Below are 19467 nucleotides of genomic sequence, written 5' to 3'. Positions count from 1 at the left end.
CTCACGACGTTTCGGCCACAACACAAGTAGCGTGAGAATTTTATTCTGTTATTATTATTTTTATTATTTTATCTCCATTCTACGGGACTTTACCAAAAAAAGAAGAATCCTTATACATATAAAAAAAGAGTCCCAAGACTCATTGAGTCTTCCCTAAATAAATAGCATGAAATGAATGGCATTATCATAATTGTATAATTCTTGAAGTAACGCTGCGCTAAGCCTACCCCCGGCTGGTAATTGAACCTACAAACTTGATTTGCGAGGTTGAGCTGCCTGGCAAAGCACGACCTGGCTGGCTCTGCCTATCCAAATGGCTTTCAGAAAAATAAAATAAACAAACTGGCATTAAACATACAGCTCGTTAAGAATGCATTGTTATCTGACAATACAACGTTTTTATCTAAATCTCTCAAGAGTTTTAGTCTATCTAAATCTACAGAATTCGAGTAAAATATTGATTCATATCTATATAGAAGAGTAGCCTGGGGACTTACAATAATAATAAAATAATGCTTCGCTGAGTTTTAAGAATCCTATTCAACGCTGGTCGCTGGATTTTTTCTTTACCAAATCGTTAATGAGTATTTTGCCCATGATAAAATAGAGAATCACCACATTTTGGTACATGGTAGCATTTTAAATATAATTGTTTAGCTCAAACAAGCAATGAGACATTGCCGATCAAGTTTGTGGTCTCGATGCAGTGGTTGGAATTCCACAATATCATGTCAGGGGCGAGTTTCCCAATAATGGGAAATGTAACGGACACCTCTCTGAGAATGCGCGCGATTGACGACTTACGCATTGTGTTGTGGCACTGGGCCCAAGGTTAATCAGTCATGTACCAGCATCTATGCCACGGTACTTTGGAGTTAGGCATCAATCAGTTGATAAGTGATGGTGGCAAATGCTTCAGACAATTATAGTTTATATATATAAAAAGAACAATAATGATTGCTCACCGAGGATATGTAATGCCCATGTCAAGGTACTAAGTAGGCACTTTTTACATCCTGAGTTTTGAGCCATTCATGGTCACTCAGTGGAAAGTAGGAATGCGGTTATGGGTTATTAAAAAAATATCGTTAATTGCATCCCAGTTGCGCTATTATGCGAGTATGAGTCATGAGGTAAAGAGACTTTTTTTGTTTATATATATAGAATACCTTTTGCCATCAGAGTTTTAAACGATATAAGGGAAAGGCCCCAAAAGTAGACACTCCTGAACTACATGTGTAGTTGCTTGAGTAGGCCTCTTTTGCCTGACACTAGATGATACTCCTTCAGGTTCTACACATAATTATGAAATACATGTCAATTGTGCATTATTATAATTTTTAGCCCTCACACCTTGGCTGGGCTAAACATAAAATGAATTTGCATACCACATGCTCATGATGTATGCAAATAAAAAAATGTATGTAGATAGCATCAGCCAGGATCCAAGCAATGCTGGCTCAAGGCGATGACATGGCCATTATGAGCCTGCCTGAGTCACCCTGCCACCACGAACAGACACACATTTCAAGTGGCAGTCAAGGGTTAGGTGCAGGACCCGGGGTGGCAGGAAAAAGTGCCGGGATGAGAGAACTTGATCATTTTTTACGCAACCGCAGTCCGCGTGGAAGCCCCCGAAATTTCCAGAACGTTGCAGATAATGGGCTGGAGGGAGATTGTATGGTAATTTGAAACAGATGGTTTGTCCAATTTCTGGGACACAAGCCAACGAAGAAAGGAGTTGATTTATATATATATAAAAACAATGGTGGTGGCGTAGTGAGAGGGAGGGAGGGAAAGCAGTCATGATGCCATGAAAACATCGAATGGGCTTCAGAAAAGGAATGGTGAACGTGGTGCATTCTTTCGACTTCACAAACACAAGTTGGAGTTTAAACAAAAAACTATATACCTTCTTACAAACGTGAAGTTTCAGACAGATGACATGAGTGTAAATAATTATTTTGGACCGAATGGCCACACTGTCGGGAGGTTAATGATTACTGATTACTCAAGGTTTTATAAGTGACGTAACATAAACTAATATCGGTGATTTGAATGCGATGCGATTCTTTGGATTTTCTGAGTCTCAAAGTGCGACGAAGAAAAGCGACGAGATAATCTCGGGTACAGGAGCAGGACGGATGGCTGCATCGCAAGACCTGGGTGTGTCTCCCCGCCCTCGTGGAAGCCATGGGGTGACACCCATGTCCATTTGGTGACATTGAATCAGTCGTGACACTTCCACATTCCGTTGTGGGGGGTCCACTCCTTCCGTAGACCAAACGCTGGTCACGAACCACAATGGGGCGCAGATGTGAATGACGCCAAACAATTAGTGGGCTTTTGGGGATTCGCAGCCGGGATTTGAATTCACAACATCTTGATTATGGGACCTCCCTTACCAGTATCAAAATATAAGAATAGGTTTTACCCTTTTCTGGCAATAAAACAGTTGTGTTAAGATGTTAATGCACCTAACTGAAACCTTTTGCAAGGAATCATACTTGTGGTGAACATGCAAACAAAGAAAACATGCTCCCGATAGTATAAGCATTGTCTAACGCTCTTCGAGACTAGGCTCTAAAGAAAGCTGTCTCTGGTGTGGACCAATCAGTTTCAAAGACAATGCATCATATACTAACAGAGCATGTTTTTTGTTTGCATGTTCACCACAAGTATATGTGGTTAATACAGACATGAGTCCTTGCAAAAAGGTTTCAGTTAGGTGTTTAAACATCTTAACACTTGCTTTTTTGCCAGAAAGGGTAAAACCTATTCTTATAACATCTTGATTGTAAGTTTGGTAATTTAACGAGTTGACACCTGGGCAGCCGGCAGTGTCAGCGCTGAGTCTGAGTTGGCACCGCTGAGTTCCTGGGTTGGAATTTAGGTTTCGGCTGCCTGTGATTAAAAAGGCTTCTGAAGCGTAGTGAGTTGATAGTCTCAGTCCGGTCACTGATTAATGCACGAAAAAGCATCACAATAAATTTGGCTGTGTGCATAATTTGTCTAAATTCCAACTCCGACCAGTTTTGACTGTCGTGCAATGAGAATGGATGCCATATGGAGAGCAAATAAAACAAGGTTATTCCCTCTACTGTGCGGAACAAAGTTCACTTGAAATTATTTCAAAGATAACTCTGTGATATCCACTTCTGCGGGCTATTCTTCAACATGCAGGATTTACACTGATGTGTGGGAGTGCCGGATGGATACTTCATTTCAATGCGTGACGCGGATAGGAAAATCGGGATGGGGAAAAAAAACGCGGCAGAAAATTACGGTAACAAACCCCAGACATGATAGATCCTCTCAATTACCTGATTGTTTGTAATCTGATTACAGTAACACGTTACTTCTTTCCACGTGACTCCCGCAGCACTGGATGTGGTACCAATAGGCCGTTTGTCAGAAATTCCGCCCATCCTACAGCTCCGTGACCTTGTAACTTGACATGTGCCAAACGGCTGCAAATGTTCGCGTGTATGTGTGTGTTTCTTTTTTTACTTTTGACTGCTGCCCTTGAAGTCATTCAATCAAAGCCACTCCAACTATCGTGAAACATTTTTTTTTCTTCCGAAAATGTTGCCCACCAATTAGATTCCCCTCCCCTTCCCCCCCCCCCTCTTTTCAGCATCGCGTGGTGTGAAATGTTGCGCTGTTAATTTTAACCACCGTGAGGTTATTAATTTAAAGTAATCCAAATGGGTTCGAGTCGACTGCTCGATTCCCAAGAGAACTCTGGAACTGTAATTTCTGGAAGGGGTGTGCTAATGTATTATTTATATATATGCATATATGTGTGTGTATATATTGCATTTTATTGAAGTTAATTTCACACTCATGAATTTGGCCACTTCAAAATATTATGGCTTGACCTTACCAATTCCACAGCAACATCATTAATGTCAACCTTACACCACACAACGAACTTTTGTTCTTTTCCTAGCATTACTAACATTGTATACGTACATGACAGCAGGCTAAGTATGTTGCTGTTCTATCTCCAATCAGAGAAAACCCAATCATAACAGAAAAATTGTGCAGGACAGCATTGCCGACTACTCTCTATTGATGAGTCATAATACGGGAGGAAACGGTCCACAGTTTTCTATCAATGATTCACTGCTGCCTGCCAGTCAGTTACATTTTCTCAAATTTATTTTTATGTTGACCTAAGACTACAATGTACTTCTTTCTGCCGATGTTTTTTTTTTGGGTGGGTGGATGAGTAGGTGTGAGTGTGAGTAGGTTGGTGAGTGGGTGTGTGGGTGTGCGGGTGAGCGGGTGGGTGAGTGGATGGGTGGGTTGGGTGAGTAGGTGTGAGTGTGAGTAGGTTGGTGAGTGGGTGCGTGGGTGTGCGGGTGAGCGGGTGGGTGAGTGGATGGGTGGGTTGGGTGAGTAGGTGTGTGTGTGTGTGTGGAGGTTGGTGAGTGGGTGGGTGGGTTGGTTCGGTGAGCAGGTGTGTGGTTGGGTAAGCAGGTGAGTGTTTGGGTGAGCAGTTTAGTGGGTAGATGAATATGTAGGTGAGTAGGTGGGTCAGTGAGTAGGTTAGTGGGTGGGTGTTTGGGTAGGATAAGAGGTTACCTCGTTTTTTAATGTGACAGCTTTAGGGAGCGTGAGTCCCTGTTATCAGAATCCAGCACTGTGACACAATTCCCACATGGACACAATAGCTCATGCCATTGTAACAATTGACCAATAGATGCTAATATTTGAAGCATATATAAGAAGCTTTAAATCTGGCCCCATATCGTAACAGGTGGCTGGCTTGATCCTGCTTATTATTTATGGCATGAATAGAAATTTAAACTGAGCCTTGGGGTAGGTTTTCTTTTTAATATATGTATTGATTTGTAGATACAGTATGGACAGATTTGTAGTTACACTGTAAATGTTTGGCAGGTTTAGGATGTCTAAGAGTATTTAAAGCCTATCAGTACAATGCAACTTCATGCTAGAGGCTCCCAAATGGATGAAAAGACCAACCTTGTTTCCCACAGCATGAATGTTGAAATAGGTGGAAATTTTTAATCTCTCTGTGAAAAGTAAACCATGTTCAAGGTAAAAAAAAACCTAAAGCGTCTCGACGTTCGCACTGACATTGGGCAGTGCTCGTCGATGTCGATGGTGTTCAGCCAGTCATTAATATGGCGTCATTGCAATTACAATAAGTGGTGAAGGGTTGGTGAAGGGTTGGTGGAGTTGGTGAAGGGTTGGTGAAGGGTTGGTGAAGGGGGAGGGAGGGTTGGTGAAGGGTTGGTGAAGGGGGAGGGAGGGTTGGTGAAGGGTTGGTGAAGGGTTGGTGAAGGGGGAGGGAGCGATCCCCAGTGCTGGCTCTGATGCCACTCGCCACGGCTGTCAGCCATGGCCGGGATTCAAACCCAGGTGGCGAAGTTCATGGTGCCTGTGCGCTAACCACTGCGCCACTGCTCCACGCAGTGAAAACGATCAAAGGCCAATCCCTCCATTGGAAAACCACTGCCGCCTTCACGTAAATAAATTGGGTCCGCGTTCTATTGACGCTGGAGGAATGACGATGATTGGATTGGGAGGAATCACGGAGGAGCCCGTAACGTTCCAAGAAGATGTCAAATGTGCACAACAACAACAACACGGCCTCTGTGCGTGTGAAAAAAAAACAACCCCCATCAGCAATGTCTGAACAAGTGCATTGTGCTCCCATGGTTTTGGGTCCCCATCAAAATGCATTTGAACAAATGTGGCCAATGTGGCCCACTGACAAGTCACTGTGTTGTTTGAAACTCATGGTTTATCCTGGCCAGCAGTATTATTCTGTCGTGATGAGGGCATTTTCAACATTTACGGATTTGATATTTGTGTACAAAGTACCCTCCTCGCACACATGAATATTCACGCACATTTTATCCACCCGCAACAACATTGCTTTGGGGTGGGTCCCGTGCGATTTTTTTCAGAGGTGTCAAGACGCATGAAGAATGTGGAGGGAGTCGAGGTTTTTGTGGAATATTTGTCAAAATGTGCTTTCTCTATGTGTGTGTATGTTGAACTTCTTTTGCAACCGTACGTAGCCAACCATGCTAATCGGAGGTGCGGGGGAAGGACAGCGAACTAAACTAAACACAAACAAAAAATATCTGCTCCTCCGGATCGAAATGAGCCAGTTGATGTGGTTCGGGCACCTGGTAAGGATGCCCCCCCCGCCCACCCCGGTAGACTCTCCCTGCAACTCTACCGGGCAGCAGCAGCAGCAGCAACGGCCCAGTGGGCGGAGACCCCGGGGCCGGCCCAAGACCACGCTGCTGACGGGGCGACGTCGCTCGGCTGGCCTGGAGACGCCTGGGAATTCCCCGGGAAGAGCTGGAGCCTGTGTATAGTAGTGTATAGTGTAGTGTATAGTAGTGGAGTGTATGGTAGTGGAGTGTATAGTAGTGTATAGTGTAGTGTATAGTAGTGGAGTGTATGGTAGTGGAGTGTATAGTAGTGTATAGTGTAGTGTATAGTAGTGGAGTGTATAGTAGTGTGTAGTGTATAGTAGTGGAGTGTATGGTAGTGGAGTGTATAGTAGTGTAGTGTATAGTAGTGTAGTGTGTAGTAGTGGAGTGTGTAGTAGTGTAGTGTAATGTGTAGTTGTGTATAGTAGTGTATAGTGTAGTAGTGTATAGTAATGTGGTGTATAGTGTAGTAGTGTATAGTAATGTAGTGTATAGTGTAGTAGTGTGTAGTAGTGTATAGTAATGTAAAGTGTAGTAGTGTATAGTGTAGTAGTGTATAGTAATGAAGTGTATAGTGTAGTAGTGTGTAGTAGTGTATAGTAATGTATAGTGTAGTAGTGTATAGCAATGTAGTGTATAGTGTAGTAGTGTGTAGTAGTGTATAGTAATGTATAGTGTAGTAGTGTATAGTGTAGTAGTGTATAGTAATGTAGCGTATAGTGTAGTAGTGTGTAGTAGTGTATAGTAATGTATAATGTAGTAGTGTAGTAGTGTATAGTAATGAAGTGTATAGTGTAGTAGTGTGTAGTAGTGTATAGTAATGTATAGTGTAGTAGTGTATAGTAATGAAGTGTATAGTGTAGTAGTGTGTAGTAGTGTATAGTAATGTATAGTGTAGTAGTGTATAGTGTAGTAGTGTATAGTAATGTAGTGTATAGTGTAGTAGTGTGTAGTAGTGTATAGTAATGTATAGTGTAGTAGTGTATAGTGTAGTAGTGTATAGTAATGTAGTGTATAGTGTAGTAGTGTGTAGTAGTGTATAGTAATGTAGTGTATAGTGTAGTAGTGTATAGTAATGTATAGTGTAGTAATGTATAGTATAGTAGTGTATAGTAATGTAGTGTATAGTGTAGTAGTGTGTAGTAGTGTATAGTAATGTATAGTGTATAGTGTAGTAGTGTATAGTAATGTAGTGTATAGTGTAGTAGTGTATAGTAATGTATAGTGTAGTAGTGTATAGTAATGTAGTGTATAGTGTGGTAGTGTGTAGTAGTGTATAGTAATGTATAGTGTAGTAGTGTATAGTAGTGTATAGTGTAGTAGTGTATAGTAATGTAGTGCTAGAGTCTATCTCCAGGGAATGGGAGGCCTGGACCGCCCTTACTCAACACGCTGCTGCCGCGACCCTCACCAGGCCAAGCGGACTGAGAAACAAACGAACCAGAAAATCCGGAGAGGTAGGGTCCAGTAAATTTGAGGTTAACCCCGTGGATAATAGAATCCGCGATACGGGCCCCCCACATTATAAAGGGTAAGAGGAGCTCTCTTGTACATCGAGTTGTGAGGAGGACATTAATTGATATACAGCACTGTATTATCTAGACTGCTCAAATATATCGGCGAGTTTTTGATGGACGACGTAAATCATCTTGGAAGAGTAGAGATAACAACTTTATTGTTCAGTGATAGTGTTGGTGTGGCTGTACAGATCACGGAGTTGGACTTTAAGAGCGCAACAACAAATAAAACGTCTGGCTTTTGAATGCCAGTGCATGCAGAGAACGCAATTAATATCAAGTCAGGGTAGACCACTTGGAAGTTCATTAAAGAGCATGATTGACGCAAAGTTCTGTAGATGTAATCATAAAAAAACCATCAATTATGAATCACATAAAAAGTATATTGTGATGGATAAGACAAAATGTGCAGGACGGAGAATGGGTTACCGAGACAAGCGATGAGGTGGTGACCATAATTGGTGTGACCAAGTCCTCGACCAGATGGCGAGATGCTCGAAAGCAGACCTTGAAAGGTCAATGAGTGACTTCACAGCAACGAGAGGATCTAGCAGAAGGAAGGAGGCGATATAGCGAGCACCTGCGCATGTCTAAATACGCTGCCACATCTCTTATTGATCCGCATTTGAAAGGCACACTGCTGCGAATTTGCCTAACAGTCATCGGAAATGACTGCGAGTAAGTGAGCGCAAACTTTGGGTGCTTGGGGCATTTGCAATCACCGGGAATCATTGTTTTGAGCAAGAAAATCAACCGAGGGTTTTAGTAAACACGTTGCAAAAAAGGAGGAGCATTTCAGCCTGGCAGATATTAACCAGCCACGCGAATAAGCGCAAGGCTTCTCTTCGATTGGATATCAAACTGCACCTTCAAATATCCAAGTGACTTGCGTAGTAGGGTTCGTCAATGTGGGGTGTGCAAGGTGTGACGGGCAAAGTATCGAGATCCAGTGACAGGTTTGTCAGGAGTAGGCTTTCTAGAGCCTGACTCGATGCTTCATGCAGAAGAATGGTGTGTATGTGACGTTAAGGCCAAGAAAGACAGAAGTTTCAGTTTAAGTGCAACCAATCACATAAATCGGACATTTCCGACTCTGAGAATTAAGACATTCGGGAAACGGTTCACATTTGGTAAACACTCTTTGCCGAGCATTTGCGAGGACTGCCCATTTTTTTGGACCAGACTCTGACACAGGGTGCTACATTACTTGCTGTCAGAGTTCCAAGTGGATTGTTTGTTCTTTTAAATCTCAGAACACGATTCCGAAATAAGATTTGGGGGGAAAAGGTCTCTGTGTATGCGTCTCTCTCCGTGTCTGTGTTCTCTCTCTGTATGTGTGTCTCTCTCCGAGCTTGCATTCATTCACACCTGATGACGGCTGCTTGTGTCGCAATCGAAACGTCGTATTCGATTATTAGTTGTATTATTTTTCTACGTGACGTTAACCGAAAAAACCAAAGAGGAAAGTGGTCGCTCTTTTTATCGACCACCGAGAGGAATTAATTGTTGATTTGACCCTCTCAACAGCTCTTGGGATTTGCGACCTCTCCGATCGTAAGCCACGTGCTCCACTGTTTGCTTGTATTTTTGCGACGCGATTCTTGGTTTAGGAATGGCGACTGTAGCAGCTTGTGTGCTCGTGGGCATGCCCTTTAGGTATATGGCCGCAAAGATTAATTGTGCATCTTGCTTCATCTTGCTCAGATAAACAGCAGCGTTGACATCGCTGCAATTGCATTTATGGGTTATTATGGATAATATTGCTTTATACATTCATAATCATAGTGCAAAGAGTATTAAGCAAAGTTGTGTGAGTGTGTGTGTTATGCTTGGCGTAATTACACCTCGTTGATAACAGAGGTGTGCTCACCATAAACACATAATTTATAGCTCTGTTTTCACATCATCGGCGGCTGCAAACCGCCGCCATTTGGATAAAGAGATAGTGCTAATCTTATCTCTTACTTCTGCAGACTTATACACATTTTTTTCCCCCCTGGACATATCTATCAGATAAACGTGCAGCGTGGCATTTTCATGGCACGCTGACAGAACCTTTACCCCTGGCCATCAAAATCAGGATTAGAATAGTTTATAAGGAGAGATGTCCATTGATAGGAGATGAACAGTGTTTTCGGGAAAAAAGGTGCTGAGCGTAGCGTATGTTGTTCGTGTCTGGCTGATATATTGCAATGCTGTTGTGGTTTTGCAATAGTGTTGGTTCATATACTGATACGGTTGCATCAGATTCTGCTCAAAATCAATTGACGGCTAATAACTCTGCTTGCTTATCAGCGATAAATACAAAGTGTGTGGGGAATTTTGGTCCATTGACGATAAAGGTCACATATATTTGCTGTCATGAAAACTGCACTGTAGCTGATATGATATACCTTTGGCATACAATTGCTGATCAATGGTTCTAAAGTTAAGCAGCCAAAGTTGTCTCCCTGCTTTACACAAGCAGATGGGTGCCACCACTAACTTCCTTTAGTAGCTCTGAGGCTTTGGTGGAAACTGCACATTCGCTTGACGGTTCCAGTCTGTTTTAATTCTCACAAAAGTGGTACGCAAACTCGTGCTGCATTGTCGTGGAGCATTACGGACACAAACTTACGTAAACAGAACTCCAGTTTGTGTCTCCGCGTATGAATATTTTATCACCTATTGGCCTATTGGCTATGCGGACAAATATTATTAAGTAACATTTGGCGATTTTGCTTTGGAAAGCCATTAAGTTGATGAACTAATGCTATGTTTTATTTTTACATGGAGACACGCAGAATAGAAAGAGTCCAACTCCTAATGTTGGACTCTCTCTATTGTCAAACACGGAGGGATAAGAGAGTAAGCAGACCCCTGACCTGGCTTTAAAATAGTCAACTTCTGATTGTCAGTTAGATGTCTCCTACCATAGCATCATCCGACCGAAATCCAAAATCGGAATCTTTATTTAGACTGGAGGAATCCAACTGAGCTATGAAGCTCTTATTCACAGATGGTCAATACAGTGAGTGGCATCTATGTTGACATTTGGACCATGACGCAGGCGCGACAATGACATGCTCTTCGAAGTGATGTCACGCGAGCGTTAACATCCACGAAAGAAGTACACGCAGTTTGACGATGTCTCATATCACTCAACGTCCTTTGGATGTAATAGAATCGTCAACTCTACGCGAATGAATTCACTTCAGCGGCAAGTTTCATAGGTGAACAAAGGCCGCCAAGTCGCATAGTTGACTTTGTATTTACATAGCATTTCTAATGAAATCTCCAAGTGTACACTAGGTCACATCATCAGCAACAGCCACGGTCAATCCACTGCTGGATAAAGTACTCCCAAAGCTACCACCACTTTTCACAACGCAACGGTATGGTAGTTCACCTAGCATCTGTGTGCGAACTGATTTCATTGATCCATCTCTTCGGTTCATGTCCGACCGTTGGGATGTCATTACGTCGATTATCAAATCACGTTATGCGATCCAGGGTCTCGGCGATGAGAAGTTTGGACGTGCGGAAACGAATTCCCTTTTTCGGTGAGAACATCACAGATCCGGAAACTTGTGGCAGCTTTGAGGAGCCTTAATCTCCCACGAGTTGCTGCCAGTGTAATGATCGAATGAAGAGCGTAATTATCTGTAGCTTTCGACGACGAGGCGATGACGTGAAGAAGAAGAAGAAGAAGAGGAAAAGACGAAGATGAAAGGACGAAGACAAAGAATAATCGTCACTGCATCTCCGCTAACCCATCCAGGTTTGATCCCAATTTACTTGACAAGTTTGGTGTTAAATGGGTGGACAGATGGGGATGAATCGCCCCGTGCCCATTACCAACGAGCTAACCTGGATAATGAAGTGCCCCCTGCGATAGCGCACCTCCGGGAGTCGCTCTCTCTGGCTCCACGCTGCAAGCACTCTCCCGCCTTCATACGTTAATTGAAATGTTCCTACGTCGAGGCTCTATTCTACAAAATGCGAACCCTTTGAAAGACTGCCAATTCAAAACGAATTACATGTAGACAAAAAAAAATAGAGAGACGTATTAAATATTCTTATAGATGTGCGTAAAGAAAGGTGTGTGTGGTGTGTGTTTGTGTGTGTGTTTGGGGCTGCTTGCCACACCAACTCATTGTGTACCGTGCCGGCCTTAGAAGGTGCTCGCTAACAACACTTGCCCCAACAGCCTGCATGGGCTATATGGGGAAACGTTGTCTTTGTGAGACTGTGTACGTGTGTTTGGGTGGCTGTATAAAGGATCGATGGCATCATTATATAACGTGCATACATAATGGTGCAAAACTAATATTCATAACTTTGATTTCTGGTGAATATTAATGCCAGAGCTAATGAGGGCAAGGGTTGGGGCTCAATGTAGCTTCTTGTGTAAGAGGGGGGAGTTTTCAAGGTTGTTTTGTTTCACCGGTTAAGAACTCAAGAGACCTGGGTAGCAGTCTTACTTGCACGAGCGACCTAGCGCCACCAAAGTGACGAAAGAAAAACAAAAATGTACAGCCAAAAGGAGAATACAATACAACTGCGTGTCACGTGAGAAATCAAAATTCCAGAAGGACAGAAACATGACATCTCACGAGCAAAGCATTGTTGTTCTATGCATGTCACTGGGATTGCATGCATGACTCTCTTATCAGTAAACTTTGGCCTATTAACACATGCTAGTTATTGGTAGATAATCTTGGGGGAAACATCTCTCTTTTTAACTGTGAAATCAACGGTAATCTCATCTAAAAAGACCTTTGGCCAATAAACAGTGGAACAAGGCTGCTTTTGGATAGAAGTGTTTGCGTGAGGCATGGTTCTAGGTGGTGAAGATGTTTATTATATTTATATACACATAAAAAAGCACGCACGCATCATTTGGTCAAAAGATGCCTACGTACATACTTACATATATACAAACATACGTACGCACATCAACGTTATAACCAGGGGAAAGCCCATTAAAATTACAAACATTTCTTGCATCGGTACTTGTAATACACAAAAATACGTAGAATGAAAAAGGAGTTAAGACTATTTCAGAGCAAACAACAAACAAAACATTAAGAAAAACCCACAATGACAACACGAAACTATTTGTGAATAAAATTATCATTCTCATGTGTGTCACGATTATTAAAAAATAATTGATCGCGAAACGGTAACCGTTTTGAGAACCGATAAGCGATTGTAATCCATTGTAATATTTTACAATGGAATATATTTGTATGTAGAGGTTGGTGTACCCACATATTACCCCACCACAAATGACCTGTAAATCCACTAACTGTGGTTGTACCTATTTACACTGCAGCATGGACAGAGACAAAGGAATTTAAGAAACTTATAACAATTGATTCAACTTCCAAATACCCGGAGATGATAAATCTTACTGGCCACCTCAATTTCAGAAACACCATTGTGCTATGACATGTCTATATGTGCGACAAACCGGTAACCGGTTTTGTTAAATAGTTTTTACGCAGTTACCGATATTCCAAAAAAAGTGCTTTTAAGACCGAAAAAAACCCCTGTATTACGGAATTAAGAACCCTATTTGTAATTAACTTCTTGCTCAGGTGAAAAACAGGGAGAGTAAGGTTGAAGCCTGAATCGGCCATCCATTTTTAAACTGGGTTCTCAGGTACTGGAAGTTGGTGGTCTCAACCAAGTGACCAATTATTACTTCGTATTTTTCGTGTTTCCCCAGGAAAGCCTCACTGAGTCGCATGACTCCCTTTCAGGAGGGTCAAATTGAGCCTTTTGTAGGTAATGTTTCCAATTTGGCAATTTAGAACCGTCGCGATGGCACATAGTGGCCCACACTCGCGAATAACAGCAGGGGATCGTCAACGTCCATGGTGAAGAAAGATGGTGCGTAACCTTTAAGGTGAAAACACCCACAGTATTAATCAGGGCAGCCGCTCGATTCGAACCACGAAACTGCAACGAATGGCGAACCCATTGCGGCTAGGCAATGTCGCAAACGACCGCACACACACACATACCACCGTCATATAAAGTAGTTTTTTATCATTTAATGTCGGCCCGATCCCAAACGTTGACTGCTCAGGTTAATAAATTTAGCGGATAACTGATGTGATGCGCGACTCTTTGCTCACCATGGACGGAGCGCCTCCTACTGGCCCACTAAAAACGACACCTGTGGAGGCATGTCCCAGGTCGTGTCATCTTCCAGGACCATTCGTTCTCCGCCATCGTGTGAATGCTGTTGAAGGACATCTTGTCAACTCACAGCGTGGCTACTATAAAGTTGCAATTCGGGTTAAGCGTGAGTGGTGGTAGCGGTTAGTAGATACGTAGACTGTACGTTCCATTTGTCAATCCACTTGGAGATAAGGGCCTTCCCACGTCGTGCAGGCAGTAAGGGTTATTTAACCATACTTCACCGCAGTGGTCAGTGCAGGTTTGTCAAGGTGGGGGGGAGTACAGACAGCGGTGGACGTTGCTGTGCTGTCCTCCACTGTCCACAAGGCCTACGACACCTGTTTATTGTAGATTGTGATTGCCCAACCAAGCACTATCCAGGGTGAATCCTGCTTAGCTTCTGAAATCTCATGGGATCCGGTGCATTCCAGCTGATTTGGGCCAGGTCACGCGATAACCAAAACGTGCTTTTATATTCCAATTTACGCGTACACGCGTGCGTGTGTACGTATATATGCGCATATGCAATTCAAGCAATGATGTCCCTATTATATTCTTAACAGGGCATGGTTTATAATGCCAAGTGAAAATCACAACCCCGTGTCCCTGGCCTCAATGTGGACAATCGGCAGCTGAAGACAGAATTTTGATCGTGATAAATGGAAGCGTCATTCGTCTGTGCCAGTGGTCAGGGGATTAGACCATTGTCGCTCGACACAATGCACATCAATACATGGAGGAATAGGAGGCTAGGTTATCAAGTTGCCAGCGAAATGCAGAAATCTCACATGACATTGTTATGCAAGGCACAAATTAACAACCTTCCGGTACTTTCCGTCCCTGCAGTTTTGTATTTAAAATCCATCTACTTTATACCAAATCTACATGTATTTTTTCTTAATTTCCCACATGTTAATATTCATTTTCCCATCGCCGAATTTTAAGACTCCTCTTTTACATGAAGATCCCAAACGCAAAATTTGGTCGACTGATTTGACATCGGAAATCCTATTAACTGATTTTTTTGTAGGGTCGCTCTCTGCATAGATCCTATTAATTGTGTTCATCCAAGCGGCAAATAATGGATACATACGGATAATCGGATGAATTTGCCACCATTTCTGGATAATGTCCTCTTATCTTCCTGATGGGAAAATAATGCCGTACCACGTGTATAATTATAGTAATAGGGCATCTGTAGCAAGAAGCATTTTGATTTTTCTCAAATAATTTCCTGAGCACGCGGGGAAAAACGTCGGACATCGCGCCAAAGAAGACGCAGCGCAACCGAAAAGGACATCGGAGAGCCATATTACTATGTTGTATGTTTTAAATGTAGGAGGAAACCAGAGATAACTCACGCATCTGCTTGTCAAAATAAAAAACAATTAAAACCCTTACATTCATGGATAATGCTTAAACTCTCTACAGAGATTATCATTTTCCTTCCATCTGATACTCCTGCCTCATCGTCATACAAGTGAGAATCTTGAAATGATGTGACTGGCTCCGTCTTTGTGTGATTCACCAACCCCACCATCATGCAATTGGTTTGCAGACGATCAGTGCCAGAGGAGCTGGACGGCAATGAGCCACTGTGCTTGAGGCTGCAGTTCATATTCCTTGTACGCAGTACAAACACAGGTGCGTACACATATATACTATATGGAGTGTAGGTATTCCATGGTGCATCGATTCATCAATCAAAATAAATTTCTTACACCCCCTGGTGCATGCACCATGTATATTTACAATGTATTCAAATTGCGTGCTAAATTAAGAATGTATGTTCTGGCTAATAGAACAAAGGGTAAGGAACATAGCGTGACTGAACATGGAAGCAATACATTATAGACACGGCCAGACAAATAAGACGGGACATATTAGACAGATAGTACAAACCAGACAGCACGAGGCAGTCAGACAGTACAAGACAAGACGAATGAGAGTGGCATAACATAATACAAATGTGAAACAGAGTATACATCAGACAAACGGTACGATTCAGACATAATGGGTTAACTCCATAAAAACTTTATTGAGAGCAAGCATCTCTATGGTGTTATGCAAGTACACAATGTGCACACAAGTACATGTACAGATCCTTGTTCAATCCTCTGCTGGATGAAGGCCTCGCCATGCCGTGTCGGTCATAATGTGTATTTGACCATACTTCACCATCACTATTCATTTTAAAATAAGATGTTAAACTATGATACTGTTAGAATACAAATATAATCTCCTGGAGTACCTATCACTGTGTTTAAGATGATAATATCATCAATGATCATGTTAACGTGTTGGCCATGAATATAGTAGGCATTTTAGGCAAACGCTTATTTAAATGGGCACCTAGAAACTGCTCATACATGCTTGGGTGCTGTAGCCGCATGTCCACTAATGTGGAGCCAGCAATGAATGTCAATCCAAGTCCGTACCCAATTATTTCAAGCACCTGCGTGTCAGCTCACATTTACAATTGAAGCCCACAACCAAAGAATCCAAGTTGGATGATGAAAATTGTTCCGTGCCAAAGAATACAAATGACTTCACTGAACCTTAAATATGTAAGATGCTCTCCAGATTGGAATAGTTAATCACAAAGTTCGTTGGGTTAAGTGGGATTTATATTTGTCCCTAAACAACTGTGTATTTTAGCTATATACATATAAATGTCAATCCAAGTCCGAAAGAACCAAGAATATATACATATTGTGAATGTGTGTGTGTGAGGATGGTAACTTAGTGGTTATCACACTATGCTCTGGATCGAGTGTTCTCAGTTTGATTCCTGACCACTGCTAATATCAGTGGTAAGTGATATCTCAAAGGCAGCCAGGAATGATAGTTACAAATGTAACCATCACGGTGCTGACCCCACCAGCCCCTCACGTACCTTTCTATCCGCAATAGTTGCTCGCAAACAGCACATTCCCCTATGGTATAAAAGGCTTAATGGGCAATATTCTTCTGTTTTTGTGTGTGTTAACACTTAAACCAACTAAACACGTATATGTATGATTTAAAAAGTTAAATTCCAACCGTGCATATTTGAAATCAATATGCTAAACAGACTTGGTGCCTTTGTGCTTTGCTTGCTTGTAGGAGATGCCAATGGATATATATATTTTAAAAGATATGGAACTCGCAACTTGTGTGCAGCAACATCAAAGAGACTGCAACCTGAAACGGAATGAGATGGGATACCGCAGTGGGTATGCATCTGTCCTGATGAAAAGTGACAGAATAAGACGTAAAATAACGAGTGAGTTACCTAAATATAGTGCAAGCAATTCGCTGTATGTCTTAACTGTGCCGGGTATATGTGTGTGTGTGTGCGTGCACATACAGATCCTTGTGTCAAGTGATCAAATTACGAAGTAAATACATTGATCGTACTCTAATCAATGATGGTGTCAGATGTCCGTCGTTATGATGGGGTCAGGCGCTGACGATTGCCGAACAGTTGAAGAATCTGGCAGAAGGAAGGAAGCGGCGATGAGCGGGTGGTGGCATCGATAACTTTGAACATGATGACGCTTGACCTTGACCTCTAATCGTTTCGAATAAGATACACTGCTTTTAAGATTAAGGTGATAATGATTGATGATGCTGACGATTATTATGGGGGTGCGGTCCTCCACGGCGGGAATGTGGAATTTCCACCACTGCCCCAATGCAGGGACGGCCTGCGGAGGAGCTGAGTTCTGCATGGTGCACGGGGAGTGCCCTGTGGGTAATGGCGGCGGTGTTGTTTCTGGACCTTCACTAGGTCGACTCGGCCTCAAACGAGTACCTGGTGCTGTGTGTAAACATCGCCACTCGGGAGACACAGGCGGCCGGGGCGTGGTGCTGGCCACCCACCCCCTCGTGTGCCGTGCCGGTCTTCAAAGGTGCTACTCGCTGACAGCGCTTGCTCCAACAGTCTGTTAAGGCTACACGGGGCATCTTTGTCTTTGTGAATTTCAGATGGTGACAAGGAAGAAGCGAGAAGTGAAGCAGCGGCGGCACCGTTTGTCACAACTGACCTGGCGCCTTCATGGGGAGGACCTGGTACATTCTTGATAAAAGATTATTCAGCATAACACAACATTTCCACAGTTGTCCATTTTACTCCTTTGATGAAAATAAGAATAGGTTTTACCCTTTCTGGAGAACCCCCTTTCTAGAGCTCTAGAGAGCCCCTTTTAGAGAGCCCCCTCTAGAGAGCCCCCTCTAGAGAGCCCCCTCTAGAGGTCGAAAGAGCCTCCTCTACAGCTCCAGATATCCTCACCTAGAGGGTATTTCACCCACCATTCCAAACTTACAGTTGCAGATGACTGGAAAAGAGGTGACAAGCGCCCACGGTTTGTACCCCACCACACGCGACCAGCCAATTGACTGGCTGTGGCGAACCCATCTATCGCACCTGCAATTAGCACCGTTGGCCACGTACGGTACGAAAGAAGTTCAGCACACATTCATTACGTTGATGCTTCTGGGTGAACAGAACAAGGCGTGGTGGGTGGTTGGGTGGGTGGAGGGGGTGGATTTTAGAAACTTGCCCCATTGTTTCAACTGCCAGGCTGGTAGGCTAAACTGAACCAGCAACCTTTTGAAATGCAAGTCCAGTGTGCTAACTGCAATGACCTTGTTAACATCCCCTTTATTTAATCATTAATTATAATGCTAAGTGTCTCTCTGCTCAAATTAGTGGCCGGCGAGGGGGGGGGGGGTGCTCATTCCAGTCCTTCACCAGTGGTGGACATTCCACATTCATTTTTTGGGGGCAAGTCCCTCCATAAGATGATCACTGTTGACTTCTCACATTAGTCCTCATTCCAGACGAAACACCTCAAACATCGCACCTCGTGGCTTTGACATTCCTCCTCTTTGAAGACACCGGTGGTGTTACCATCAACTGCATCAGAACATCAACAGGCCGATCCACACCATCTCCTTCACAGGAGTGAAATCATGGCCATGCAACCCAGACTATGGACTATATAGTAAACCACTGTAGTCTGTGCTCCTTCGACGGAGGAGGAATAACAAAACGATACCAACTCTTTCCTGAAGCCCTTTCGTGGCTAGCAGACCTCAGCATTAGCATTTAGCTCCTGAACATATTGCCATCCATAAAAATACAATCGGTACTCATTTTATTGATGCCAGGGGGGTGAAAGGGCTTCGTCAGTCCGGGCCCTTTGGATATATATTTTTTTTAAATCACAAAATATCAATGCCGGAGCCGTAGTTCATTCGATCACCCTGCAAATTGATTTTTGCATCAACCGTGTCTTTGTGGATGTGCAGTGTGCACACACGTGTACTGAGCCTCCACTTTCTATGGCACTCCAACATTCTAGACATCTGTTTCTCTCTCTCTCTCTGTGTCTCTCTGTCATTCTCCAGGAAACTGTCTTTCTCCAGTAAGCTCTCTGTGTCTGTCTTTCTCTTTGTATCTCTCCACCTCACTCTGGTCGTGCCTCTCTCTGTGTCACTATCTCTCTCTACATGGCTGTATCAGTATTTTTTCTTTTAGTATCACTCTTCTAGCCTCCGCGCATTAATTTCTCAGTGTCTCTCTCTCTCTCTCT

The 19467-nt window shown here is 43.0% G+C and overlaps 1 protein-coding gene across 4 annotated transcripts in view; it reads left to right on the top strand.

Annotated features, from left to right (window-relative positions):
• Positions 1-19467, top strand: part of LOC116945890 (zinc finger protein ZFPM2-like) — a 204134-nt gene that overhangs the window by 48424 nt on the left and 136243 nt on the right. For 3 of the 4 annotated variants that reach the window (XM_032960545.2, XM_032960542.2, XM_032960543.2), the window contains one exon: positions 17858-17941. The exons of the other annotated variant lie outside the window; for it this stretch is intronic. In XM_032960545.2, the coding sequence (XP_032816436.2) occupies positions 17858-17941 (84 nt within the window). The remainder of the gene's footprint in view (positions 1-17857; positions 17942-19467) is intronic. 4 annotated transcript variants of the gene reach the window in all.

This window comes from Petromyzon marinus, chromosome 25 (assembly GCF_048934315.1).
Source record: "Petromyzon marinus isolate PM22_M1 ecotype Great Lakes invasive population chromosome 25, UKy_Petmar_22M1.pri1.0, whole genome shotgun sequence".
NCBI classification, from domain to species: domain Eukaryota; kingdom Metazoa; phylum Chordata; class Hyperoartia; order Petromyzontiformes; family Petromyzontidae; genus Petromyzon; species Petromyzon marinus.
Note: the sequence above shows the minus strand (reverse complement) of the source record. Positions and strands in the feature narration are given on the sequence as shown.